This window comes from Oryzias latipes, chromosome 9 (assembly GCF_002234675.1).
Source record: "Oryzias latipes chromosome 9, ASM223467v1".
NCBI classification, from domain to species: domain Eukaryota; kingdom Metazoa; phylum Chordata; class Actinopteri; order Beloniformes; family Adrianichthyidae; genus Oryzias; species Oryzias latipes.
This window is the reverse complement of record NC_019867.2, coordinates 31,575,266-31,603,233: the sequence shown is the minus strand read 5'-3', so window position 1 is coordinate 31,603,233 and position 27,968 is coordinate 31,575,266. Positions and strand designations below refer to the sequence as shown.

Here is a 27,968-nt window from a genome sequence, read left to right as displayed (position 1 = left end):
AGCGTTAGCATTGGCTGTCCTATGGGAAATTCCATTATATGTTAGCATCAAGCTAGCAGACATTTTCTTTATTGCTGTTCTACGTTAGTTAGCTCATTGAAAAATAAAATGCATAAAAGATGGATCTCTGCTTTTATGGATAAATTCAGATTGATTATTCAATTTTATCAACGCAGCTTTAGTTTAAATTCTTAAGTCATGACTAACAAAAATGATCCAAACATGTTTCTAATGACCTGATCTGTAGAACACACAAATATAAAACAGACTCAAAATGGATTATTCTTTTATACAAATCAAAATATGATATACAAAAACTATCAACAGGAAGTGTCCCTTTACATTCGACAGGTGTCATGAAATGCCTCCAGGGTCCTAAAGTCCCTCCACGTTGGTGGGAGTCCGTCCTGGAGGAAGTGACCACATCGCTGACAAGAAGCCTGGAAGAGTTTGCTGTAGCTGCGCAGCCAGGTCTGCAGACGAGACAGACGGGGGGAAGCAGTTCAGGACGATGCTCCACACTCACACACAGTTTAGTCTCTGAGTTACAACGACCTTTGATCGCTTTGACCTTCGACAAAGTTTGGTTTAGCCCAGTGCTTCTGAATTATTTTTTGCCAGGCCCCCCCCAGGAAAAAGAAAAATGTTTCCAGTACCCGGCAGAACCACTGCGGACCTCCTGGAGTGTTTATTGAGGCCCGGATTGCCTCCGGATCGCCTGCCGTGCCTCCGCGGTCCTCACCCGATGGATCCGACTCACTAAGCCAGCAGTGTTTTCCTGTAGCACGCCGTTCTGGAGCGCCGACCATGGAGCCAGCAGCGCTTTAGAAATGCCATGCTCCCTCCATTGCACGGTTTACAGCAGAGCATGAAATACGGTAGTGACTAGATACTGATCCTCATCTGTTAATACTAAAGTATCCCCTCACACTTGTGACTTGTGTACTCTTACTGTGTAGTTTTTGAATTATCAGTACATAAACAATGTACTAATAGTTTATAATACCATGTCTATGATTAAACAGTATTTTAGTGTCAAAATGCTATATAGATCTTTAAGACATTGTCGTCTCAAAAGTAGCTCACATGCCAAAAAAGTGTGGAGACCCCGCCATACATACAAGCTCCAGCAAAAATGTGCAGATCATTAGCATTGTAAAGATGTTCTGTTTCAGTTTGGCCACTAGGTGGAGCTCAGGCTACAGTATTATACTTTATTCCAGAACATTTGACCCAAAACGGTGCTTTAGACCCACAAATGTTTACTTTTAAATAATATTTTCTTAAAAGAGTTTGGAAAATTCCTGCCTGCGAGTCTATAAAACTGTTTATTTAGTCAGCAATGTATGTTTAGGGCAAACGAGCGTTAGCATTAGCAGCCCTATGGGAAATTCCATTCTATGTTAGCAAGCTAGCTGACCGAGGCTTTACTCCTAGTATGCGTTAGCCACTGGAAAAGTAAAGGCATAAAAGATCTATCTCTTCTTTTATGGATCTATTATTGATTTATTAAGCTTGGATCAATTAATTTATGTAAACAACTCAGCCCTAACATCTGGGACAAGGTTGAAGACTATAGCTTGATAGCTGCGGTCACGGTGCATCATGGAAACCATGGCAACCATACTCCAACTGTTCACAGAACAGCAGTATCCCACTTGACAAATCCTCTCAGTTTAAAACATTTATGTTATTTGTGCTCAGTTGTGATTAAATCATGTGATGCAAATTTCTGTTTTTAAGCTGCTAAAATCCACGTTCAGCACCTTCACACATCCTTCAGGTCAACTTCCTCTGAGGCTTTTAGCCTGCAAAACCTTACCGCTCACTCATGGAAAAAAAACGTTCCTAAGGTTAATTCCCTTTCTAAAGGACACGCCGTCTGGCAGCAAATTACCAGTCTGAATAAGAGACAACAGTTCCCGGTTTGAGACGGTGATTAGGGAGAAGAAGAACTTGGACGCCTCACCATAAAGGACCGGACCACCACATCAGGCATCTGGGGCAGCTGGTAGTGCAGCAGGGCAGTGGTGGCGTGGTCTGTTACCTGAGAACAAGAAAATGGATCAAATCCTCCAGACTTGGACCAGGAGGACATCTGACATGAGGGCGGACAGTCTTACCTTCTGAAACACCTGGTACTGAGACTTGGTCCAAATGTCCAGCTGTGGATGACAGATAGTTTAGCACAGAGACGGTCGGCGAGTCAATGTTGGCCTGACAGGTGAGCCAAGCTCCCACCTTTCCATCTTCGTTGTAAACATTCTCGTTGTATCCCCGGACAACTGTTCGGTCAATGAAGAGCGAGCGCATCACGACAATGGCCTTCAACACTTTCCCCAGAGTCACCTGAGAGGGAGACAGGTCAGACCCGCTGCCACCAGCTGGCCTGCAGACGGCCGGCAGGGAAAAGTGTTTCCGTACCAGCAGCACGGCAGACGTGCCGTTGGGTCTGAAAAGCTCGATGGACATATCCGGAAACATCCTGCCGATCCGCGAGATGACGTCGTCCACGTACCTGCGCACAGTTTTTAGAACCGTCTATGGACCAAAGCCAAGCAGGACTTCAACCGTCACAGTGACAGCAACGGTGTGAACATCCGCAAACACGAGCTTCCTGGACATACCTCACAAAAAAGGATGAAGGGCAAACTCCAATAAAGTGTTCCTAAAAATTCATACAAACCAGAGATGTCCCCATCAGGATCCGATTCAGAGTCGTTTCATTTTGAGTACACGACGATACCAAGTCCTGATTCGATACTTTAGTACAACACTTAAAATATAAATAATATATTTAATAAAGAAATCTAGGTTTTCAACATTTTTTCATTTTATTAACCTCCTTTATTATTTTATTAACCTCCTTTATTATTTTATTAACCTCCTTTATTGACGCCTAAACAGAACTTCTGGGAAGCAACTGGAACAGTTAAGCCCAAAGAGAAAACTATTAACTAATAAAAATAGCTGATAAAGTTTAGTGACTGTAGCTTTAGACCTGCCTACATAGCGATTCAACATTTTTGATCACATCACGGGGCGCGGTAGACCTCTGATCGAAAAGGTTCAATTCCCGCCATGCCTGCTCGTGTGTTGAAGTGCCCTTGAGCAAGACACTGAACCCCACGTTGCTCCTAGTGGTTATAGGTTGGCGCCAGTGAACGGCAGTGGAGCCGCCGTCAGTGTGTGAATGGGACTGTGACTGGAAAGCACTTTGAGCCTTAAAGCAAGGCAGTAAAGGGCCATCCAAGTATTAACCAGCCGTCATTCCGATCTCTATTTAAATGTAATGTGTGGCTGTAACATGAATAGGATGATGAGTATTCATATTTATTTTGTCTTGTGAAATGCCTTTGCAGGCCGTTGTTTGAGTTAGCACAGAATGCTAGAGACACTTGCGGTCAGTTTTAAACATTAGAGTTGTTGAGCCGGGAGTTCAAACCTGCGAACATCCTGCTAACTTTACCAAACGGCTTTTGTGCGTCTCCTGCCGTATTCTGCAGCGCTTTGTTGCAGGAAAATGTCCAGATGTGTTCATGATATGCAGGCGAGTGACTTCTTTAGGGTATTTCTCTTTTATAATCTTGACCTATCTATAACCTAACAATCTTATTTTAAGTCCACTTCAACCAGACGACAGCAGCGCAGGAGGACCTGCCCCCCCACCAAACGGTGCCCAACATCAACAGGACGTTTAAAGACGCCTACAGCAGCAGATTTCTGAACCAGTTCCTGCCTCACCGCCTGCTAAGAAGCACAACGGTGAAACCAGAGACGACAGGAATGAATGTTGGTACTCACTGAGGGGGGAGCACCAGGGTGCTCGGCTGGACTTTGGGTCTTCTTTTGGCTGAAGCTCCGATCTGATTGGCGGATCGCTTGAGCGACTGCTGGTTTAACAGACTGGAGGCTAAGCCGGCGTGGTACTGCAGCTACACACACAAACGGAGGCATCAGAGCGACCTTCAAAGACCGCGACACTTCACCTGAAGAGTCATCCAGAGTGCTGGATCAGGATAACAGCCCACCAGTCCGCTGGCAGACCGGTTGGGGGCCAAAGAAACCCTCCAGTCGACAACGACGGCACTCATTCAGATGAGCTCATAAGGAGACGATGGACGGAGTATTAAGAGCTGAACGCATCCGTTTATCGGCAGACTAAACAAAGAAAAGACTTCAATCTGTCGTATGAAGAGGCGCCGTCACCATGGCAACAACACAAAGGGGCCTGTTACCTTGTTGGACCACTTGTAGGCCTGAAGGAGCTGAGAGTACAGAGGAGTTTTATCCTGAACCGGGTCCAGACTGAGCAGACCACTGTTGTGAAGGGGATGAGACTCTGAGGGACGGCCCACCAGACCACTGAGCCGCTCCAGCTCACTGCAGAGGGGCGGGGTTTCACAGAGAGGGGCGGGGTTTCACAAACTGTTAGCATCTAGGCAGTGACACCCGGTCTCAATAGTTTTAAAGCACAGACATCGTCTCTGTCATCACAGTTACCTCCACCTTTAATTGTCATTTTGTATTTTAAAATATCCCATCTGTCATAAAAACACAAACTCATCACATCAGTTTAACAACTTCCACCGTTTTTTGTTGAGCGGGTCAGAATATTGACAAACATGTTATTTCCAGAAATGATCAACGCCCGCTGAAGGATCTGGTTGATGATTGGACAAACAAAAATGGTTTGGATGGAAAGAAGAACGTCCTGAAGGAGGAGTTTGATAAGAATGTTCTGGAGGGGAAGAGAGCCTCAGATAAGGTGGTGAGTCTGAAGATGAAGGTGTGGCGGTGAAAGGTCTCAGCAGTTATGACCTCCCAGTAGGATGTGAGTAAGAAGAGGAGGAGACGGATGAGGAGGTCCAGGGGGGATCTGACTTTGACGGACAGGTGGGGGAAGGAAACAGAACTGGTGTTCAGGACAGGAATGAAGGACAGATGGTGGTGAACTTTACTAAAAGACTGGAAATGTCAGAGACAAAGACGTTTTCCAGAAAAGATGGGGGGAGTACAAGAATGTTCAAACGTAATCTGAGAGATCGGAGACTGTGAAGTCGTGGCTGAGGAGGATGGAAGCATTTCTGCTGCATAGTTAAGAATAAAAACCAATTTTGGAAATCCTTTTCTTTTGTATACAATGATGTGAATGAAAAAGCATTTCTGGTATTGACATTTATTTGTATTTATGCAACAGAAATGCTTCCACAGAGGAGAGTTTAGTCAGATGAACAATTGGTGGAAGACGGAAGAATGCTGTGTGGTTTTTGGGGAGATGAAAAAAGGACAAACTCCAGGAAGAGGTTGGATAGGAACCTCTGTGGATCATGATGTTTGCAGACAACATCGTGATCTGCAGTGAGAGCAGGTGGAGGAACATGGTTTGAGAAAGACGACGGGCAGCCGCAGCAGGACAGAGAATCTGTGTGGAAATGAGAGGAACTCAAGAGGAACGGTGAGGTTACAGGGAGCAGAGGTGGAGAAGGAGGAGGACCAATGTGAGAGCAGCCATGTTTTTGGTTTAGAGACTCATCAGAGCTGGAAGCAGCAGAGATGAAGATGCTGAGGTTCTCTGTGGGACCAGGAGGGATCAGGACTGAATCCATCAGAGGAACAAATCATGGATGCTGTGGTTATCCATGCAGGGAAGAGGATGGAGACGTTTGAGAGGAAGAGCAGTGATGATGAGGATGATGGTGAAGGGATGCTGAGGGTGAAGATACCAGGAGAGGAAGACCAAAGAGGAGGTTCGTGGATGAAAAGGAGGAGGACATGAGGGTGGATGGTGTGAGGAGGATGCAGAGGAGACGGTTCGATGGAGGGGGATGATTGGCTGTGGCGCCCCCCCCCCCCAGCCTGGGGGCAGCTGAGAGATAAAGAACTATAATGTTCCACAGACTGGTATAAAAAAAGCAACAACAATATTCATTAAAAAGTCTCTTTCATGTGTCAAAAACACATGAACATTTATTTCATTTCTTCTGAATAAAATCATTTTTGTAAATGGAAGTAGCACAATTTAAAGGTTAACTTTGATGTTGTTGGACTTTTCTAGCATATGAATGTAGAGAAGGACTTATTCTGTGGAGAAAGCCTGAGGCACTAGTTTGTCATTGAAGCGCATTCATTTCTTTCCCGCGGACTCACTTCAGGTCTCGGTTCACCGCCTGCAGGTTGTCCTGGAACTCGGCCAGAAACTCCTTCTCGCGTCCCTCCAGCGTCTCGCGGTTCTTCATGCCATCTTTAAGGGACTCGAACACGCGAGTCACGCTCGACCGCAGCGCCTGAATGCCGCTGATTGCGTGAGAAAAAGCGTCCAGATTCACGCCAACGTTCACCACGTCCGCCATTTTCCCGCTGCTGTTTTCTTCGGAATGGCGCACAGAGATGACGTCACAACCCACCACTCAGAGAGAAAATAAAAGATTTTACAAAGATTTTACCCTGCAAACTTATTTAAGAAGATTTAAACCCACTGTTGACGTATTAAATACCTTTTCAACTTATTTCTTTTGTAAAATTGCACATGTAACAGTTATTCGTCTATTTTGGCCTTTTCCTCTTTTCTCAACCTTTTTGGCAAATATTTCTGTAATTTCTGTTTTTGTTATAACTTTGCTCCCTCCTCGTCTTTGCCTTGGAAACATGTATTGTTTGGCTTCCACCAACATAAGAATATACCATTTCAGTTTTTAATAAATTTATTAATCCTGCTTGTTAAATTTTACCTTCATAAATGCACAGTTTCTAACAAAACAAAACAACAAAATTCCAAAGGTTTGTTTATTTCGGGTGGAGGTCAAATATATTGAATCAATTCGTTTAGCAAAACAACAAAACGATGTGAAATGTCTTGAAATTTGATCCAGACATAAAATCATTTAAAATGTCAAGTCTGCAATGTTTTTTAATCAATCTTACTTCTATATCCTTCTTGTATGCTTCTGTTTGTTCATTCCTACCCCTGCCAACTTATTTCATTAGATTTTTTCAGTTATTTTTATTTTATCAAATCAAATAAAAACTTTCTATATAAATCACTTTTCATATAAAAACATAACACAAATTGCTTTACATTAAAACACAACAAGATATAAAAACAAGCATGACGATTAAAATAAACAAGCACAAAAATAAAAAAATAGGGCGCTTAGATCTAGTAAAACTAGAACTGAGATCTGACCTGAATCCAAGGCACACATCATTAACGATTATATTATTTATATTTTTATAGATGTACATTTTATATCAAACATTCTTTTGTACTGAAACTGACGTTAACAATAAAAACCTTTTCCCCCAAAATTAAAGTTTTCTATTGCTTAATAAATCAGTCAATTTATCAAATACAAAATTATTTCTAAGTGATTCTTGATTGTTGGTTTAATTTTAAAAAGTCAAGTTCAAAATAAAATCTGCCATTGAGATGTTTCCACAGTATTTCTTCAAGTTAGAATGTCATCAGTGGAAAACAGGAAACACACTTCATTTTAATTAAACATTCATTATTTATTTTGCAACATTTTCAAGATTTCCATACATTGATGCATTCAGTGTGAAATAATAAAGGGAAATTATATTTTAGAATTAATAGAAAATTTGTCGATAGCACGACACAAAAAGAAAAAGATATAGGAAATTTGGATAACTTCCATTTTTGTAGAGTCAGGATTCTCAAAAGTTTACACGGTGTAATCAGAACTGACAATAAAGACAAAAATGAAATATGATTTAGTTTTTTATACCTGATTGAAACATTTTAAAGAATTATGCTACCAACTTTGCTACAAAAGAATAAAGTACGGTGGCCCAGAAGGGTCACAACACAACACATTAACTTTACACACAACACATTAACTCACAACACAACACATTAACTTAACACACAACACATTAACTTTACACACAACACATTAACTCACAACACAACACATTAACTCACAACGCAACACAATAACTCACATCACAACACATTAACTCACAACGGAAGTAAAGCTGCAATGGAAGTGCTTTTATTCTGAAATTTCCACTGGGCTGAGTGGCTAAGTGCCTAACAGAAAGTAACGTCACAGTGAGCTGTGGAGGGAGCATGTTTCTTCTACAAGAGAAGCTAGCAGCAGCGTTGCCAGATTGGGCGGTTTTGGGTGTAAATTTGCGGTCAAAAATGCATAATTTGGGCGGTTTTAAGGTCGGTTCAGCGGGTTTTTTCCCACTCATGAATATATATTAGCGGCCTACGTTAGGCCGTGTGGCTTTTGGAGTTCTACTGAAGCTCCGTGAACGGCAGAGCTTAATGGACCGGGTTTTGTCATCTAACCTGTTGTTGGGGGAGTACAACGCCCCGCCTCTTAGAAATTGTGTTCTTTAAAGCCTGACAGTGCGATCTCTCCACATTTGTCGTGTCAAGTGTTGGGGACCGCGTGCGTGTGTGAGAGGAAGAGGAAGAGGGAGAGGAAGAAAGGAGAGGAACACGTGCAGGGACTGGGAGGGTGTGTGTGTGGGTGGGGGGTGTTGGGGACCGAGTGAGTGTGAGAAGAGGGGGCTGAAGAACGGAGAGGAGCGGAGCACGTGCAGCGACAGAGAGGGGTGTGAGTGCAGCGCCAAGGAGTGTGCGTTAACATTGTGTAGCTTCTCTTGTACAAGAAACATGCTCCCTCCACAGCTCACTGTGACGTTACTTTCTGTTAGGCAGTTGGCCACTCAGCCCAGTGGAAATTTCAGAATAAAAGCACTTCCATTGCAGCTTTACTTCCGTTGCGAGTTAATGTGTTGTGTTGTGAGTTATTGTGTTGTGAGTTATTGTGTTGTGAGTTAATGTGTTGTGAGTTAATGTGTTGTGAGTTTATGTGTTGTGTTGTGAGTTATTGTGTTGTGAGTTAATGTGTTGTGTTGTGAGTTATTGTGTTGTGAGTTATTGTGTTGTGAGTTATTGTGTTGTGTTGTGAGTTAATGTGTTGTGTTGTGAGTTAATGTGTTGTGTTGTGAGTTAATGTGTTGTGTGTTATTGTGTTGTGAGTTAATGTGTTGTGTTGTGAGTTAATGTGTTGTGAGTTATTGTGTTGTGAGTTAATGTGTTGTGTTGTGCGTTAATGTGTTGTGTTGTGAGTTAATGTGTTGTGAGTTAATGTGTTGTGTTGTGAGTTATTGTGTTGTGAGTTAATGTGTTGTGTTGTGAGTTATTGTGTTGTGAGTTATTGTGTTGTGAGTTATTGTGTTGTGTTGTGAGTTAATGTGTTGTGTTGTGAGTTAATGTGTTGTGTTGTGAGTTAATGTGTTGTGAGTTTATGTGTTGTGTTGTGAGTTAATGTGTTGTGAGTTATTGTGTTGTGAGTTAATGTGTTGTGAGTTAATGTGTTGTGCGTTAATGTGTTGTGAGTTAATGTGTTGTGAGTTAATGTGTTGTGAGTTATTGTGTTGTGTGTTAATGTGTTGTGAGTTAATGTGTTGTGTGTAAAGTTAATGTGTTGTGTGTAAAGTTATTGTGTTGTGAGTTAATGTGTTGTGTGTAAAGTTAATGTGTTGTGTGTAAAGTTAATGTGTTGTGTTGTGACCCTTCTGGGCCACCGTAATAAAGTATCTTGTTTTAAAACCATCAAGGTTCAGAGTTTCAGGAGTTTTGTTGCTGAATTTGCTCCTATTTTGACTCGGTTTAGGTTTGCTTTTGCTAAAGAGTTAGTGGTTGTCTTTGACATCTTTTTTATTTGTTGATCTGAAACAAACTCTGTCTGAAGTGGGCGTTGGGTTGGGATGCTGCTCTCTAACCTGTTGGGATTTCTGGCTCCTGTAAAACATGAAGCTCAAACTGTGTTACTTTATGCCCCCCCACCAGAGATGGAGATGATCCTATATTTGCTTCTTTGAAATGAATGCGGTGAACAACCTGGAAGTCTCCTTCTTTAGGCTAACAAACAACACATCTAGGCTTTTCTACAAGAATGTTACATTTGCACAAACCTTACCACTTTGGCAAAGTCTATTAGAAGAGACTGGTTCCAGGACACCACATGTGTCCAAAGATGGCTTCCTTTCTGTTGATGGAGCTTCAGTTTCATTTACAGATGAGGAGGATGGATTTGTTTAAAAACTTCCTGGATTGTTTAGAACTGTCACTGACATGATTGTGTCCTTATTCACGCTCTTGAGATGCTAAGTCCTTGCAGTTGGAGATTTGAGATATGTTCAGGTTTTCCATAACCGTTTTATGCTAGAGTCCTTCAGCCCATCTTTCTAATGACTGATTGTAACAAACCCTTTTGCAGCAGTGATCTTACAGAATTGATGTTAGTTGCAAAAGCTGCTCAACGGTTTCCCTCCTTATTGAGTCTCTTTCTTCCGTTTGCTGCTTGTTGCTAAGCATCACATTGGAAGTGTGCTCACTTAGTGTGAACATTACCTGCTTTTCTCTCAAATATTGGTCACAAATGTGTCTAAATCTGTGACAGGGAGTACTTCTCTGCTGCTGAGAGAATCCATCCCGCCTCACAGGTGTGCCAAAATATGCCAATTAGAAAGCCTTATTGCACAGGCGTGCCTTCCATTGGCCTCATTAAAAAGCCGCTCTGAAACGTGTCATTCTGTTTTATTGGGGCGATCTGGGGACTCAGAAAACCGGTCAATATGTGGTGAGCATACCAAACGTACTCTATGGATGACATGTCAAGTGAAAAGAACTGGGATGTTATCAGCTCCCAGAAATCCTTGCAATAGTCCACAATATTTGCCGGCCATTACCATAATCCCACTGCCAACATGGACCACTCAACAACCGGAGAAACTCGATGTAATGGAGATGTTGCATTACACAAGACAAATGGTCACACCAGATATTGACTGGCTTTCTGAGTCTCCACCCCCCATAAAACAAAAAGGAACATTTCAGAGTGGCCTTTTATTTTGTCTAGTGTACGGCACACCTGTGCAATAATGCTCTCTAATTAGCATCTTGGTATGGCACACCTGTGAGATAGGATGGATTCCCTCTGCAACGGTGAAGTGCTCCCTGTCACAGATTTACACACATTTCTGAGAGAAATGGTCATTTTTGTATTTCTAGAAACTGTTTCTGACTTTTTTAGTTCATCTCATGACAGATGGGAGCAAATATTATATTTTTGTTCAGCGTTTTTAAATGTTAAAAATGTCAACACAGCCAGGTTGTCTTTGGCCAAAGGAATGCTTTGGACGGAGCTTTTTATAACGTTTTGTGACGCGTCGGTCGATTTCTCTTCATTCAGAACTGAAGTGGGATCCTCTGGGGTTCTTATGAGGAAGAGCAGACACTCATTGTCTTCATTCACCCAACTTTATTGGTGTTAGCACACATCTCTGTTGGCGCCAATCACATGACACCAGGATTCACAACAAACTACACACAAACGCAGCCACACATAATTTTGCGGGCCACTGCATTTCTCAGTGTAATACATGTTTTTAACACATACATGGCACATTGTTATAGTTTCGTATATGCTGTCGACACAGATTTATACTGATACAGAATGAGAGTGTGTGTTAGTGTGCTGCAATGTTTAACAACCTTCGGTTCACAACACGTCACTGAGCATGCTGGCACTAATGGACACGCACAGACACATCACCGCTACACGCAGTCAGCAAACGGACAGCAAACACGTGTTAGGAGGAACAGTTCAGCCGCTGAAACCAGAACCAGAACCGAGGAAGACGTGCGGACATCTTCCTCAGCAGCAGACAGACAACACTTCTAAAGGAACTCAAGTGTTTACACCAGAAGAGTTAACAAACATGGAATACAACACATTTTGTGCACCACTACATTTTTTTGGAACCAGTTGCAACAAATGAGCACCTTTTAAGAAAGAAAAAGGCTGTGTCCGAGTTCCCACCCTAACGTCTATAACTACTAAAAAACTATGTAGTGTCCTGGATTTTAAAAGCAATTCGGACGCCACGCTCACGCTCTTTAAACGGCGGATATGACGTCATGAATTTCACAAAGTTAAAATCTCATTAATATGAGCGTTTTGGGACAACGATTTATGAGTCCACTGCCTTCTGAAGATAAAAACGTTGATGATTTATTTAAAAAATACATTTAAATACATTTTTCTGGCAAAAATTGTTCCGACGCAACGCATTGTGGTCTATATTCGTTGATCTAATGAGCATCGATGCACACTAGCTTTTTGCAGAGACTTCTGGGAGATTTTCTAGGGCTCTGGATTTTGGAATTGTAGATTAGGACAGCACTACAAAATGGTAAACGCACTATATAGGGAGTAGGGGAGGAATTGGGACACAACCCAAAATAACTCTGGAACCAGCTGGGAGTCGTGCGGAACCACTTCCTCTCTGCTGGACCAGGTACATCCACCTCTGGCAGCAAGAACCAGCAGCTACTGGTCCAAACAGAGTAGTTGAAGTGCAACAGGACAACATTTGGGAGGACATATTTACAAACACACACTTACTTCACACACTGCGCAGTTGGGAGCTGCGTATCATAAATTAATCAATAAATAATTTCACAACTTTAAAATTTATCTAAACTTTACACAGAAGAAAAGTCCCAGAACGTCTTGAATTTACACTGGAGGACAGGGAGCGAGTGGGAATCAAACGGAGGTGCGTCAGATGTTTTCGTGTGGTGAGACAGGCTGCAGGCAGACGGGCAGCCTCCTCACCTGACAGCAGGACCACAGGTGAACGCCCTCAGTATTGCAGTAGAGGTCTGCTGATTGATACGTCACATTGACGAACCGGCAAAGTTCACCGTAGCATCACAGAGAGCTCACACACACACTCATATTAACCCTCAATAGACGACTGGGGGCTCTCTCCATGGGCGGGGCTACCTTTACTGGGACGACTGGGGAGGGATGACAGAGAAACAAACACAAAGATGGAGAGAAGACAAGAGAAAAGGAAGAAAACAGTCAATCAAGTGAACCTGAAGAGGAGGGCGGCGCTCCAGGACTGAAACAGCGGTTCCGGTGGATCCAGTTGGAACCCATCCCAACCAGTTCTGAACAGCTCAAAACTAATAAAAGGATTCTCTCATGAGCAGTAAATGTCTGAGCTGAACCAGAACGAAAGTACTGACACCAGTTAGTGCTACGCAACCAGTGTCAGTCAAAGAAACAACGCTGAGAGAAACATTTGGAATTAGATATCGACCATCTCATCTGCCCCCTTTTTCTGTTGGCTGTTTTTTATGAAGTTCTTTTCCCTACAAACATAAAAAAAGTGGTGTAGAAACAATTGTCTATATAATATAACTGGACGAATTGCGTGTGACGTCACCTATTCCAACCAAACAAAGTCAATCCAGTCACTGTTTTACCGGGATATGTCCAACGCCGCGCTGGAACCAGACGTTCTCAGTAAGCCGTGATTGGTCCATCTAGAGTTCTACGGCAACCACTCTCTCCAATCAGGAGTCAGCATGTTAGAAGGCCGCACCCATTTCACTGAGAGCAGGCTTGGGAGAATCTGTCAATCAAACGCTTCGAACGTCCGACGCGAGGGCACCTACGTTTAAGGCATCTGATTGGTCCGTTTCAATAACTTGCGCTACAGCAAAAACATCCTTAAAAAAATAGGATTTGCGAGAAAATGTTAATAAAAGGAATCAGATCCAGAACGGTTCTTCTGACCAACAGACTGACAGAGTAACAGTTGTTTTTTTTCTCTTTTGGAACTTATGGAATTTTGGCCTGTCTGGGACAGGCGCGTACTTCCTGTTTGGAACGCCAGGGGGGCGGAGTCACTCAGTCCAGTTCTCATTTACTGTCAATGGTAGAAACAGACTCTTCAAGTTCCAAAAGAGATGATCTTCACAGCTCTGTAACATGAAACGAGCGTTCTCTGTTCTGACAGTAAACCGTTGTTTCTCCCCAATGCAGCTTGAGCTTTAAAGGTTGATGCTTCACACTCCACCACACACAGAGGTTGTCGTCTGTCGATGAAAACAGCGGCTGGCAGTTTCTCTCACTATCCTTGTGCTGTTTACGTGCTTTTATTTTCTGATTTGTTTACTGTAAAACTGCGATTTTATCAGATGGGGAGGCGGCTACCGGCAGCAGACACTTGGACATAATGTGTATGGAGGACCTGGCGTCAGAGGGCGGAGTCAGAGGCTGGCCTGGTTCATTGACATGGAGATGCAACAGAACTTAACTTGGTAAAAAAACAACAGCAGAGACACAGTCGGCTCAGTCACACAGCTAGCTAGGAGGCTGGGGTGTGGGCGGGACCACGAGGTGTGACCGGGAGCGCTATCTGCACACACCCACTCATACGGGGGCGGGGATGGGACTGAGACATCACTGACGTACCATTGGTGAACTCCTCACTGGTCACTGACAGAGATTCTGAAAGAATAAGAGAAAAGGGCTGTGGGCGGAGCTCCCACTTACCACCAACATTCCTGACAGCTTCCTGCTTGCCCTTATATGGTACTGTTAGAACAGGATCACACAAACAGAGACCACATAGACAGACAGACAACATGGCTCCATGTAGATGAGTGGAAGGGGAAATTCCCTGCCTCACTGCTTCCTCTGCTCAGGTGATCCTCATCCTGGAGACACAAAGGGATCCTAAATGTGGGAATAACTGGGAATGTACTGAAGGATGAAATGATGAGGGAAGGGAGGACAGGAAGAAAGACAGACCAGCCTTTCTCTCCCAAGTCTCTGTGAGTCGTTTGTGGATCGTCTCTTCTTGTTCTACAGCACCGTCTGAACCTGTTCTGATCACATTGGACCAGCCGTGTCCAGCTTCCTTTGCAAACCCGGTTTAAAAAGCGGCCAAGCGTCTGGGTAGAAACGTGTCTGCATGCTGGGGCTCTGCACATGCTGCGTGTGTGCGGCTGAAGCTGGACACACTGGTCTGAACATGGGACACACCCATGTTCAACCTGCAGAAAACATCCTCACAGTCGTTTCACTTTAGCCTTAACGCGGCGCGATTGGATTCTTGATCATTTCTGTCTTTTGCTGAATTATCCATCCTTTCATATAGTCAGATTCCAGATCTCCACGGACTTAAAACATCACCAGAATGATGTTTTCAGACCTGGATCATCTGCAAACCGACCTCCTAAAGTTCTGTCCTGACTGCATTTGAGCTCCTCAGGAACCAGAACCTTCCGGCTCCCGTCAACACAAACCATAACAGCAGTACCTGGGGACTCCTGGAGGGGGGGCTCTATTGGGCCTTGAGGGTACAGAGGGCGTAGGTCCAGGATCCGGTGACACGGCGGGACGAGATGGGGGACCGGGGGCCGCACGTCCACCGGGTCGGGGAGGACCTGGTGGGGCGCGGCGTTGGGGGGTTGGGCTGGACATTGGAGACCTGTTCAGAGCAGCGGAGACTTGGTGATGCTGTTACGGCCCCCCTGCACGGGGCAGCCAAGCAGCTACCGGCCTACCTGCGTCCACACGGCATCCCTGTCACCTGCAGCCACGAGTCGTCCACAGGCGGCGGCGCAGTCGTGGTGACAGTGGTGGTGCTGATGTCACCAATGATGTTCAGGCCCTCTCGAAGGGCGTGGTACATCCGGAGCATCTCATCTCGGCGCTGGGCCTGGAGAGGAAGCAGAAGTTTGACCAGGTTAAAGGGCAGAGCGGGCAGGGGGCCAACCCTCTGGAGAGACATCCCCACCTGCTCCTGGGACTCCTCCATCAGGGTGTTCTGGTCTCCACAGGAGTAAAGATGAGCCAGCAGGTCCGCATGGATGAACTCCTTAGTCTGAGGAGCCGAAAAGTCACATCAGGTGTTAGGGTTAGGGTGTTACCTGCCTTGGTGTGTTTTGCATGTGGTCCATGTGGTCTTTGTTTTAATTTGATCTAAATCTTATTTGTCATTTTAATGTTGTTGTTTGTATCAAAACGTTGTGGGTGGAGACTTTTATTTTGATGGTCGCGCTGCTACTTCCTGTTGGCCCCCAGCATCCCCTCAGTCTCTGTGAGGACTCAGGCGAGGTAAGCAGCCGGGATTTCTCCCAGTAGTTCAGAGTAAAAAAAAAAATCTCCAAGTGTTACACAAACCTAAAAATAAAATGCTATTTAGTTCAAACTCTCCCCACAACGTTTCTGTCCTTGTTAACATGAAATATGTTTGTAAATGCAAATGCAGGGCTTGGCTAGTGTTAGCAGAGACTCAAGCTAGCAAACATGGGCTATGTTCGAACTCCCTACTTCCTAACTACTAAAAAACTATCCAGTGCCCTGGATTTTAAAAGCTATTCGGACACCATGCTCATTACTATTATTATTTTGTTCTCAATTGGCGACTATGACGTCACCAACTTCCCGAAATAAAAACCTAATAAATATGAAGATTTTACAAAAACTATTTCTGAATCCACTGTTCTGATGGAGAAAACTTGTGTGGGTTATAAAAAATTTTTTTTTAAAAATTTCTTCCATCCAAAATTGTTCAGACGCAATGCAGCATGGTCTATACCAGGGGTGTCAAAACTCATTTTGGTTTGAGGGCCACATTCAACCCGTCTGAGCTCAAGTGGGCCGGACCAGTAGCATAAAGGCAAAATAAAGCTTTATTCTTGTTTTTTTACCCAATTGGAAAACATGCCTCAACCAACATGGTAGCCTAATCATTTCTTATTACACATTCATTCACAGAGGCCAATGGATCTTAAAGAAAATTAATTTCACTTTAAAAAATATTGGTTTATTCAATTTTATACAGCCTGAATAATTTAAATCTGACACTGAAGCAATCCTGATAATAAATTCAAGAGGGGCTACAGAAAAAAATGAAACATCTTCCTAAAATGTAAACGTCCAAACGATGACAAAATTACACTAAATTAAACTTGCAAACATTTGTGAACATAAGAGTTTGGAGTTAACCTCCTTTCACTCCTCAAATTTCACCCGTCCATAGATATCAGGATTCAAATCCTGAGCAGAAACACATTTACTGTCATTCAAGTGTGCAAAACACAATGAAATGTCCATTATTATTATCATTCATTATTATAAGAATCGTTTCCTGGTTTCTGCCTGAATTTTGTGTAGACACCTGCCTTCTTCCTGACCTTTGATGGAGCGCCATCAGTGACCAAAATTACTTCATGTGACTAGTTCACTCCAACCTTGTCCAGCACAGTAACTAGAGAGCTGACTATGTCATCAGTTGTTGTTGTGTCCATCAACTCCAGAAACTCCACTGTGACGTCTCTTCATCACCTTTAATAAATATGCACAGCTGTACATATCTGTGATGTGGGTGCTTTCATCAATTGTGACTGAAAATACAATAAATGACTGGATTCCTTCATATGGCTGCCCATGTTTCCTCAGAGATGTTGGATCTGATCATAATTCTTCACAGACTCATGTTTAAGGTCGACTGCTTTTTGGGAACAAGACTTCTGCAGCCTTCAGCCTTTTTCAATAAGTTCACCATCAGAAAATGGTTTGGATGTTTGCTCCAACTTGTTTGCAGTAAGGTAGCTAGGTGTCACTGGTCCATCACTGACGTCACGTCTGCAGTAAATCCAGAGGGTTATTTATCGGTCCAGCTAATAGTTGCTAAATCTTTTTCTTAACTGCAAATGGTGAAACTTTTCTTTGTGGAGAGTCTCATAGTAGTGCTGAATGTTATATTCTTGGAGAACCTGTGGATGACATACCAAGCTTGCAGGTTTGCATTCAGCTCAGTGAACAAATAAAACGCTTTCCATTTTCCTGGAAAGCTCAGGACTTCACTTCAACCTTTTTTATCCTTTTGACAACATTTTGGTCATTAGGGTTAAGTTTAGGGTAAAGTTAAAAATGCTTATAATTCATTTGAAAACATCATATTGTCTATAAATCACCCAAACAGGAAGACTCGAAAACCTGTTTTATTCATAATTATTTATCGCCCCCCCCGGCCCATATTCAGAATTTCTAACTGAGTTTTCCGACTTCCTATCGACTATTGTCTTAGATTCTGATCAAACTATAATATTAGGGGATTTTAATATTCATGTTGATGACCCCAGTGACTGTCTAGGAAAGGCTTTTGCAGCTTTATTAGATGATGTTGGTTTCACCCAAAGTGTGAATGAACCCACTCACTGTCATAAGCACACCCTGGATCTTGTTCTAACCCATGGTATAGAGATCAGCCAGCTGAGTGTCCTTCCTCTTAACCCCATCATTTCTGATCACTTTCTGATTACCTTCCAGTTTACACTGGAACATCCTTCTGCCCCAGTGAATAAGAAACAGCTTAGAAGAACCTTAACTGACCGTTCTGTGTCTGAGTTTAAACACACAGTTCAGCCAGTACTTAGTGATATTCTGAGAAAATACTCTGAGACCAGCTCCCATAGTATCAGTCCTAGTATAAATGACCACTTTGTTAATGATGCCTTACAAGCCCTCAGGAGTACACTCGATGTTGTTGCCCCCTTGAAACCTAAGTTCGTTAGACAAAACCGAGTAGCACCGTGGTTTAACGCTGAAACTCGTTCTCTTAAACGAGAAACCCGTAAGTTGGAAAGGGAATGGCGCCGCTCCGGTTCAGAGCAGTCTCTGGATATCTGGAAACATAGCCTATTAAATTATAAAAAAGCTCTGCGTAGAGCTAGAAGCCAGTACTATTCAACCTTAATATCAGAGAATGGAAATAATCCAAGATTTCTTTTTAGCACTATTGCTAAATTAACTCGCAGTCAGAGCTCAGTAGAACCACATGTTCCTGTTTCTCTCAGCTCTGATGATTTTCTTACATTTTTCGACAGTAAAATCTCAAATATTAGACATAAGTTAAATCAAGTTATTCCTACTATCAGCCCAGAACAGGCTGAAGCGGTAGAAATGGAGCCATCCATATAAACCTCTGTAACATTGGACTGCTTCACTGCTGTGGATCAAGCGGAAATAACATCAATTATTACGTCCTCCAAATCCTCAACGTGTCTGTTAGACCCAATTCCCACTAGACTTTTTAAAGAAACTTTTCCCCTAATTAATGATCCCATATTAACAATGATAAATGCCTCTCTGGAAACGGGTTACGTGCCGCAGTCTTTTAAATATGCAGTTGTTAAACCTCTTCTGAATCTTAGAGAAGAATTAACATCTAAATCTACAACTACATATATAAAAGTCCAGCAGACGAGCTTCATCCAGCCGTGGTTGTGGGGACAGTCAACGGCGCGAGTCGAGCCGGAGACAGGATCCACAGCCAGGTGTAGGAGCAGGAGCAAAGGCGAGGTAAACGGTCAGGAACTGGAGCACGGATGAACCAACTGGAGTCTGGAAGCACTCCCACTCCCCAGGAGGGGAGAGGAAAAGAGGGACAATACATGAATCGCACTGCACCAAACAGAGGCATGGAGAACTAAATGATAAATTATGATCAAGAATAGAGGAGAGGAAGGGTAGAAGTAAAAAAAGGAAAGAGGACAGAACCCCAGTGCACCATAGTTACCCCAGCTTCAACTTCTAGCAGCCTTTTAAAAGAAATAGTTATTATTAAGTTTAATTTAAACAAATTAACATTAAGTTAAATAATCTCTGAATACTAACTAGTCTGACAATAAGCCTGTCCAAAGAGGAATGTTTTCAGTCTAGCTTTGAATGTAGAAACTGAGTCGGCCTCTCTTCCATGAGCTGGGAGTTTATTCCATAAAACAGGGGCTTGGTGGCTAAACGCTCTACCTCCAACCGTACTTTTACTAATTCTAGGAACCACAAGCAGTCCTGCATTTAGTGATTGAAGTGTTCTGATTGGATGGTAAGGGACTATGAAGTCCTTAATATAGGACGGGGCCATTCCATGTAAGGCCTTATAGGTTAACAGGAGGATCTTGAACTTGATTCTAGAATCAACTGGGAGCCAATGGAGCGAAACTAACACAGGAGGGATGTGATCTCTTCTGCTGGTTCCAGCTAACAATCTAGCTGCTGTGTTCTGAACAAGCTGGAGACTTCTTAAGGAACTCTTAGGACACGCTGCTAACAAGGAGTTACAGTAATCCAGCCTAGACGTAACAAATGCATGGATGAGTTTTTCAGCATCACTCTTAGAAAGTATATTTCTGATCTTAGCAATATTCCGCAGGTGAAAAAAGGCAGTTCTGCACGCCTGAGATATGTGAGCCTTAAATGATAAGTCCTGGTCAAGTAAAACCCCAAGGTTTCTAACTGTGGAATTGGGGGCTATACTTATGCCATCCATGGAGACTATCTGAGCAGACAGAGTATCTTTGAGGTTTTTAGGACCAAGTATAATGACCTCAGTTTTTTCTGGGTTCAAGAGGAGGTAATTAATTGTCATCCAGGTCTTGATGTCACTGATGCAGGCGTTCAGTTTCTCTATCTGGTCATTCTGGTCAGGCTTCATGGATAAATACAACTGCGTATCGTCAGCATAACAATGAAAATTAATGCTGTGTTTCCTGATTATGTTTCCTAGGGGTAACATATAAAGCGTAAACAGGATCGGTCCCAAGACTGAGCCCTGTGGGACTCCATAGTTGACTCGAGTGCACTGAGAGGAATGGCCATTTATATTAACGAACTGATACCTATCGGACAGATAGGATTTAAACCACTGGAGAGCAGATCCTCTGATCCCTATGTCCTGCTCTAATCTATGGAGTAAAATACCGTGGTCGATAGTGTCAAAGGCTGCACTGAGGTCCAACAGGACCAGAATAGAAAGTAGTCCCTTTTCTGAGGCCAATAACAAGTCATTAGAGACTCTAACTAGTGCAGTTTCCGTACTGTGGTGGGGTCTAAACCCCGACTGAAAGTCTTCAAAGTGGCTGTTGTCCTGTAGGTGGCAGTAAAGCTGCTTAACTACAACTCTTTCTAGGATTTTAGAAATAAAGGGCAGGTTTGATATCGGTCTATAGTTGGCCAAGATGCTAGGATCCAAACTGGGCTTTTTCAGAAGAGGTTTAACAACTGCATATTTAAAAGACTGTGGCACGTAACCCGTTTCCAGAGAGGCATTTATCATTGTTAATATGGGATCATTAATTAGGGGGAAAAGTTTCTTTAAAAAGTCTGGTGGGAATTGGGTCTAACAGACACGTTGAGGATTTGGAGGACGTAATAATTGATGCTATTTCCACTTGATCCACAGCAGTGAAGCAGTCCAATGTTACAGAGGTTTCTATGGATGGCTCCATTTCTACCGCTTCAGCCTGTTCTGGGCTGATAGTAGGAATAACTTGATTTAACTTATGTCTAATATTTGAGATTTTACTGTCGAAAAATGTAAGAAAATCATCAGAGCTGAGAGAAACAGGAACATGTGGTTCTACTGAGCTCTGACTGCGAGTTAATTTAGCTATAGTGCTAAAAAGAAATCTTGGATTGTTTCCATTCTCTGATATTAAGGTTGAATAGTACTGGCTTCTAGCTCTACGCAGAGCTTTTTTATAATTTAATAGGCTATGTTTCCAGATTTCCAGAGACTGCTCTGAACCGGAGCGGCGCCATTCTCTTTCCAACTTACGGGTTTCTTGTTTAAGAGAACGAGTTTCAGCGTTAAACCACGGTGCTACTCGGTTTTGTCTGACGAACTTAGGTTTCAAGGGGGCAACAACATCGAGTGTACTCCTGAGGGCTTGTAAGGCATCATTAACAAAGTGGTCATTTATACTTGGACTGATAATATGGGAGCTGGTCTCAGAGTATTTTCTCAGAATATCACTAAGTACTGGCTGAACTGTGTGTTTAAACTCAGACACAGAACGGTCGGTTAAGGTTCTTCTAAGCTGTTTCTTATTCACTGGGACAGAAGGATGTTCCAGTGTAAACTGGAAGGTAATCATAAAGTGATCCGAAATGATGGGGTTAAGAGGAAGGACACTCAGCTGGCTGATCTCTATACCATGGGTTAGAACAAGATCCAGGGTGTGCTTATGACAGTGAGTGGGTTCATTCACACTTTGGGTGAAACCAACATCATCTAATAAAGCTGCAAAAGCCTTTCCTAGACAGTCACTGGGGTCATCAACATGAATATTAAAATCCCCTAATATTATAGTTTGATCAGAATCTAAGACAATAGTCGATAGGAAGTCGGAAAACTCAGTTAAAAATTCTGAATATGGGCCGGGGGGGCGATAAATAATTATGAGTAAAACAGGTTTTGGAGTTTTCCTGTTTGGGTGATTTAAAGACAATATGATGTTTTCAAATGAATTATAAGCATTTTTAACTTTAGGGCTGAGAAGTAAGCTAGACTGTGATATTACTGCCAAAGCACCTCCTTTCCCTGAAATCCTGGATTTCTGATAGTTAGCATAAGTGGGGGGGGTTGCTTCATTCAATCTAACATAGTCATCCTGATGGAGCCAAGTTTCTGTTAAGGCTAAAAGACTGAGGTTGTTATCAATGATTAACTCATTGACTAAGAGGGACTTGGAGGAAATGGATCGAATGTTTAATAAACCGCATTTAATGACATCATAATTCTGCTTGTGAGAACTGCTGTCTGTCACTTTAAGGTTTCTAAGACGCGCTCCTTTCATTTGTCTTTCAGCACATAAGCTAAAGCTAGGACCTGCTTGACTTTCCCTGCATGGGTTTTGCATCGGCACTAACCTTAAGGGAGGCTCAGAGGAGCGTCTTACACTGCTGCTCTGCGCCCGGGTCTCGTCTCTGGATTGTCAGGTTAACAGACTAAGGCTAGCAGAAATGTTTCTAGAAAGAAGAGCGGCACCGTCCCGGGTGGGATGGACGCCGTCTCTCCGCATGAGACCGGGCTTCCCCCAAAACGCGCTCCAGTTATCCACAAAACCAACGCCGTTTTCTGGGCACCATCTAGAAAGCCAGCGGTTAAATGATGAAAAGCGGCTGTACATTTCATCACTGACTAAGTTCGGCAGGGGACCAGAGAAAATTAAAGTGTCGGACATCGTCTTAGCCAGTTTACACACCGAAGTTACGTTTAACTTAACCACCTCTGACTGTCTCCGTCGGGCATCATTACCGCCTGCGTGAATCACGACTCGACGGAACCTGGACTTATTCTGAGCTAACATCCTAAGGTTCCCCTCGATGTCACCAACTCTGGCCCCCGGATAACACCTGACTGTAGCCGCTGGGAGCTCCACGTTTCTAACTTCAGAAGAGCCTATAACCAGAGTTGAGTGTTCAGCGGGTGTGTCGCTGAGGGGGGAGAACCTATTACTAACGTGGAGTCTCGGGTGCTCTAAGTTTTTGCGTTTAGCACTATGTTTCCTCCCAACCGGTACAAACCCTTGACTGTCTCCCGGCTGTTGGGAGGGCGCTGGGGTGCTAGCTAAGTTAGCCCTGGTAGCGCGGCCCGCGCTACGAGTAACGACCTGGCTAGCCGGCTTAGCTTCCACTGTGCGGAGCCGCGCTTCTAACTGCTCCAGCCTGGCCTCCAAGTCTAACACAAGACTACACTTAACACACCTACCGCTATTTTCACTAAAGGAGGCAGGATCATCACTAAACATATGGCACATGGGGCAGGAGAGAGGAGGAGAGGCGGAAGGAGTGGTGGCCATGCTAGGTTTTAAGCTAAGGCTAGCGGTGTTTAGGTAAAGAGAAGTGGTCTATTTAGCAAAATGAGAAAGTGAACAGCAAGCGGTTTAACAGTGGTGAATTCGCTAATAAAAGGTACTAGATGTGAATATTAACCCAGATAACCCTTAGAGTAAGCAATAGTAGTAAGGCTAATGCCAAACAAGAGGACAGCAGTCACACACGACTAGCACTGGGAATAGCTCACCCGGAAATGACGTCACAGGAAACCGTGACTGCTGTTGTGATTTTGGGCTATACAAATAAAATTGAATTGAATTGAATTGAATAGGGTGTCACTACTGATCATCCTTCAGTGGTCAGGGTCACAGGGAACCAAACTACTGCCTACCCAGACACAGAACTGTTAGTGTAATGTTAGAAGTGACCAGTAGAGGGCACTGGTAAGTTAAGCATGAAGGGACTGAGGTGGAAAGAACACGAGGAAGTGGTTGATGAATGTCTGGAACTGGAATGTATGTTAGAGAGCAACGGAGGAATAAAAGTCTCAAGAGTTGAACCTACAGAGTGTCCTGCAGTCTATTTTATGTCTGTAAGACAAGAACAGACATTACATGGTGTCAGAAGTGCTCCTGCATCGGGACAGAAGTCATGGCAAAGTTCAACCCGCCAAGTGAGTTCAAATTCGACAGCCCAGCAGAATGGCCGGAGTGGAGACAGCGTTTCTGCCGCTACCGGCTGGCGACCAAGCTGAATAAAGATGACGGCGAGATTCAAGTGAGTTCGCTGATCTACGGGATGGGCAGTGAAGCTGAAAAGATATTCGCTTCGTTTGAATTCGATGAGTAGGCTCATAAGAAGAACTTTGAAATCGTATTACAAAAGTTTGACCAATATTTCATTCCGAGACGCAATATTATCCACGAGCGAGCGTGTTTCTACCAACGGAATCAAAAACAGGGAGAAACGGCCGAAATGTACATTAGGACATTGTATGAACTCGCTGAGCACTGTGAGTTTGGTGACAAAAGAGACGAGCATATTCGGGACCGTCTGGTCGTTGGGATATCAGACAAAGAACTTTCCCGCCAGTTCCAGATTAAAGCGGATCTGACGTTGACTTACGTAATCGAGCGCGTACGTCAGGCGGAAGAGATAATGCGACAAGTGAATCTTCAAGCTAACCGACCAGAATCTCAGCTGGCTAAAGTCACAGCTGTCAGAAAGTCTGAGGGACAGCATAGAAGAAAAATGCAGCGGCATGAACCTAACAGTCACAGCACTCACACGAAGGAGGAGTGTGGGAGGTGCGGAAAACCACGCCATTCAGATCAAAGGCTTTGCCCTGCACTGAAAAGTAAATGCAACAAGTGTCAAAAGCATGGACATTGGGAACGTAAATGTCATTCGAAAGCAGTGAGAGAGGTCACAAATGACCTTCCAGAGCAGGCATATTTCCTGGGAGCCGTAAACGGGGAAGATAAAGATTGTGCATGGACTGTAACTTTACCCATAAAAAATGTGAAGGTGAACTTTAAAATTGACACGGGAGCGGATGCTACGGTTATTGATCAGGAGACTTTCAAAAAGATGAGCCCTACAACTGAACTGTTGGCTCCAGATACACAATTTGTAAGCCCTGGAGGTGAAATCAAATGCATGGGGAAGTTTCTAGGCGAAACCAGCTACAAAAGAAAAAACTATGCATTTAATGTGTACGTGATACAAGGAACAAGCTGCTTGTTGGGTCACAGTGAAGCTGTAAAATTGGGCTTAGTGAAGAGGCTCGAGGAGGTCTCAGACGTGTTTGGAGCTGGAGGACTGCTTAAAACTGAACCAGTAAAAATAGCCCTGCGTGAAGACGCCCAACCATATGCGGTGCATGCAGCCAGACGGATACCTCTGCCGCTGGTGCCACTGGTGAAAAAGGAACTTCAGCGCATGGAGACAGAAGGCATAATTGAAAAAGTCACACAGCCAACAGAATGGTGTGCTGCGATGGTGCCAGTTCTCAAACCCAATAAAAAGGAGGTTCGAATTTGTGCAGATCTCCGGAAACTGAATAAAGCGGTGAAGAGGGAGAAGTACATCATGCCCACCGTGGAGGAAATTCTGCCAAAACTCACAGGATCAAAAGTGTTCACATCACTGGATGCAGCAAGCGGATTTTACCAGATTCCCCTGCATGAAGAGAGTAAGATATTGACAACCTTCATTACTCCATTTGGGAGATACGCCTACCGCCGTCTTCCATTCGGCATAACAAGCGCCCCAGAAATTTTTCAAAGGAAAATGACAGAGACTCTTGCCAACTTGGAAGGTGTAGAGATCTTTATGGATGATGTTTTGATCCATGCCGAGACGGAGGAGCAGCACGACCAACGACTGGCCAAGGTTTTGAAAGTCATAGAAGCAGCAGGCCTCAAGCTGAACAGAGCAAAGTGCAAGTTCAAGCAAAGAGAAGTTCGTTTTCTAGGCCACATAATTGATGAAGCTGGCGTCAGAGCTGACCCACAAAAAGTGACAGGTATAGAGAATTTTCCACAGCCGCAAAATGTAACAGAACTTAAAAGGTTCTTGGGGATGGTTAATTATTTAGCCAAGTTCGTACCAGGGGCCTCATTTATAAACGTTGCGTACGCACAAAAGAAGGCGTACGCCACTCTCTACGCAATAGTTGAGATTTATAAAAAGCAAACTTGACGGGAAAATGTGCGGTCCTCCACGCAAGCTCTGACCCAGGCGTACGCACAAAAACGGGTGAAATGAGAAACGGCGACACCGTCGGCAGATGGAAGAAACACGTGAAAGTGACAGTGTGTGCCAAATCGTGCTGGCATGTGCTGTGCTACACAATGTGGCACAGCTTAAAAACGTGCCTCTACCCCCTGGCGCTGATTGCTGTGTTGGCCCCGACCCTGAACCCCATCCCCACGCATTTGAGCCATTTGCTGCTGCTGTGCGCCAGCGTTTGGAAGTGATGCGTCGCTTGTAAAGAAAAAGAGGTGTGGAAATATTATTTATTTAAGAATTCCCTCATCGTGCAGTTTATTTCAGTCAGGGCGATCTTGATTTCGCCCAACTCCTTGGCCACCTCTCTGATTGAACTACTGACTTCCCTCTGCATTTCAAGGACTGCATCGGTGAGGACACGTCCACTGCTGGAGGGTTGAGAGCCGCGTGCCGTGGAGACGCTGGGTCCAGACGGCTGCTCAGCTGCAGCATCGTAACCACTGGCCCCGCTGGAACACCCAGCAACTAAAATAAAATTGTTCTATATTAATAATCTGTAATTGTGTAGCCTGCATACATGTGACTTGACTGCATTCATTTTAATTATTTCTCTTACCTGTGTCAGCCTGACCCTGGCGCGTCGGCGTCCTCCTCCGTCTCAGTCAGGTGACTGAGGCGGAGGAGGACGCCGATAAGGGGGACTTAATAGGGATTCCCAATAATAGCGGCCAGTTTCTCATCAAGAGGGGTCAGCTCCGGTCCCCCCCCCACCCCACCCCCCCACGTGGCGGACATACTCTGCCGATGCAGCGCTAGACGTTTTTTTGCCTCGACTTTGATGTCCGATCATTTCTTTTATTTCTTTTTTATTTCGGCCACGGTCCGAGGTTGTGAGGCTGCAGCATTTACGGCGTCTGCCACCGTTTGCCACTCACGTGCCTTTTTGGCATTAGTAATGCCCACACTGTGTCCTCCAAACAACGTTTTATCCTCTTTTCCACCTCGCCAACGATAACTTCTACTTCACATTGAGTGAAGTTACGTTTTTTTGATTTCCTCTCTGTGTTTTCCATGATTTCGCAAGCCATGAATATTAATTTGTGGGCGTTTCACGGACTATTTATGGGCAACTATGGGCGTGTCATGTAGCCGCTAAAGCTGCGCTGCATTTAGAATCGGTTGTGATTTATAAAGGGAAAGATGCGTAGGATGTGCGTGCACACGGTTTAATAAATCCGAATATTTCTGTGCGTACGCACGTCCTATGTTTCATCCGTACGCCACTTCTGACGCAAATCCTACGCAAAGTTTTATAAATGAGGCCCCAGAACTGTCAACCGTGGCTCACCCATTGTATGAGCTACTGAAAGGACAAGTGGGGTGGACATGGGGACCTGCACAGTGTGAGGCGTTCCGAAAGGTGAAGACAGCGCTGACTACCTCTCCAATACTCACCTTCTACGATGCCAGCAAACCCACCCTTGTGTCAGCAGATGCTAGCAGCTATGGGCTAGGGGGCGTCCTCCTTCAGCAACATGGGGATCACTGGAAACCAGTAGCCAACTGTTCCAGACGCCTCAGCGATGCAGAAAGAAGATACGCACAGATCGAAAAGGAGTGTTTGGCTAGCGTATGGGCGTGCGAACACTTTGACAAGTACTTGTATGGACTGGACTCTTTTAGGTTGGTTACAGATCATAAACTACTAGTACCTCTGATGAACAACAAAGACCTGGACAGTGTACCAGTTAGGTGCCA

At 43.9% G+C, this 27,968-nt stretch overlaps 2 protein-coding genes across 4 annotated transcripts in view; both read right to left on the bottom strand.

Annotated features, from left to right (window-relative positions):
- Positions 1-269: 269 nt before the first annotated feature.
- Positions 270-6,395, bottom strand: med27 (mediator complex subunit 27). Its single transcript, XM_004072837.4, has 8 exons — positions 6,151-6,395; positions 4,239-4,383; positions 3,805-3,935; positions 2,425-2,518; positions 2,242-2,349; positions 2,124-2,165; positions 1,970-2,047; positions 270-473 (listed from the first exon to the last, which is right to left on the bottom strand). Exons 1-8 carry the CDS (start codon positions 6,351-6,353, stop codon positions 339-341), a joined length of 936 nt encoding a protein of 311 aa, XP_004072885.1. The 5' UTR covers positions 6,354-6,395; the 3' UTR covers positions 270-338.
- Positions 6,396-11,286: 4,891 nt separating this feature from the next.
- The window catches only part of LOC101154874 (dynamin-1), a 34,013-nt gene continuing 17,331 nt past the window's right edge, over positions 11,287-27,968 (bottom strand). For 2 of the 3 annotated variants that reach the window (XM_004072987.3, XM_011479737.3), the window contains 4 exons: positions 15,649-15,735; positions 15,416-15,570; positions 15,169-15,339; positions 11,287-12,850 (listed from right to left, as the gene is read on the bottom strand). In XM_004072987.3, coding sequence (XP_004073035.1) covers positions 12,790-12,850; positions 15,169-15,339; positions 15,416-15,570; positions 15,649-15,735 — 474 coding nt within the window. In that variant the 3' untranslated portion in view covers positions 11,287-12,789. Of the gene's footprint in view, positions 12,851-14,318; positions 14,355-15,168; positions 15,340-15,415; positions 15,571-15,648; positions 15,736-27,968 lie in introns of all 3 variants that reach the window. The other variant, XM_011479739.3, reaches the window with a different exon arrangement.

Bases quoted from the DNA above. Each gene is read 5' to 3' on its own strand.
- med27 (XM_004072837.4), bottom strand. From the start codon at position 6,353: ATGGCGGACGTGGTGAACGTTGGCGTGAATCTGGACGCTTTTTCTCAC. The intron at 2,350-2,424 runs GTACGGAAACAC...TCTCCCTCTCAG, and splicing joins GCACGTCTGCCGTGCTGCTG to GTGACTCTGGGGAAAGTGTT. The intron at 2,048-2,123 runs GTAAGACTGTCC...TCTTGTTCTCAG, and splicing joins AGTACCAGGTGTTTCAGAAG to GTAACAGACCACGCCACCAC.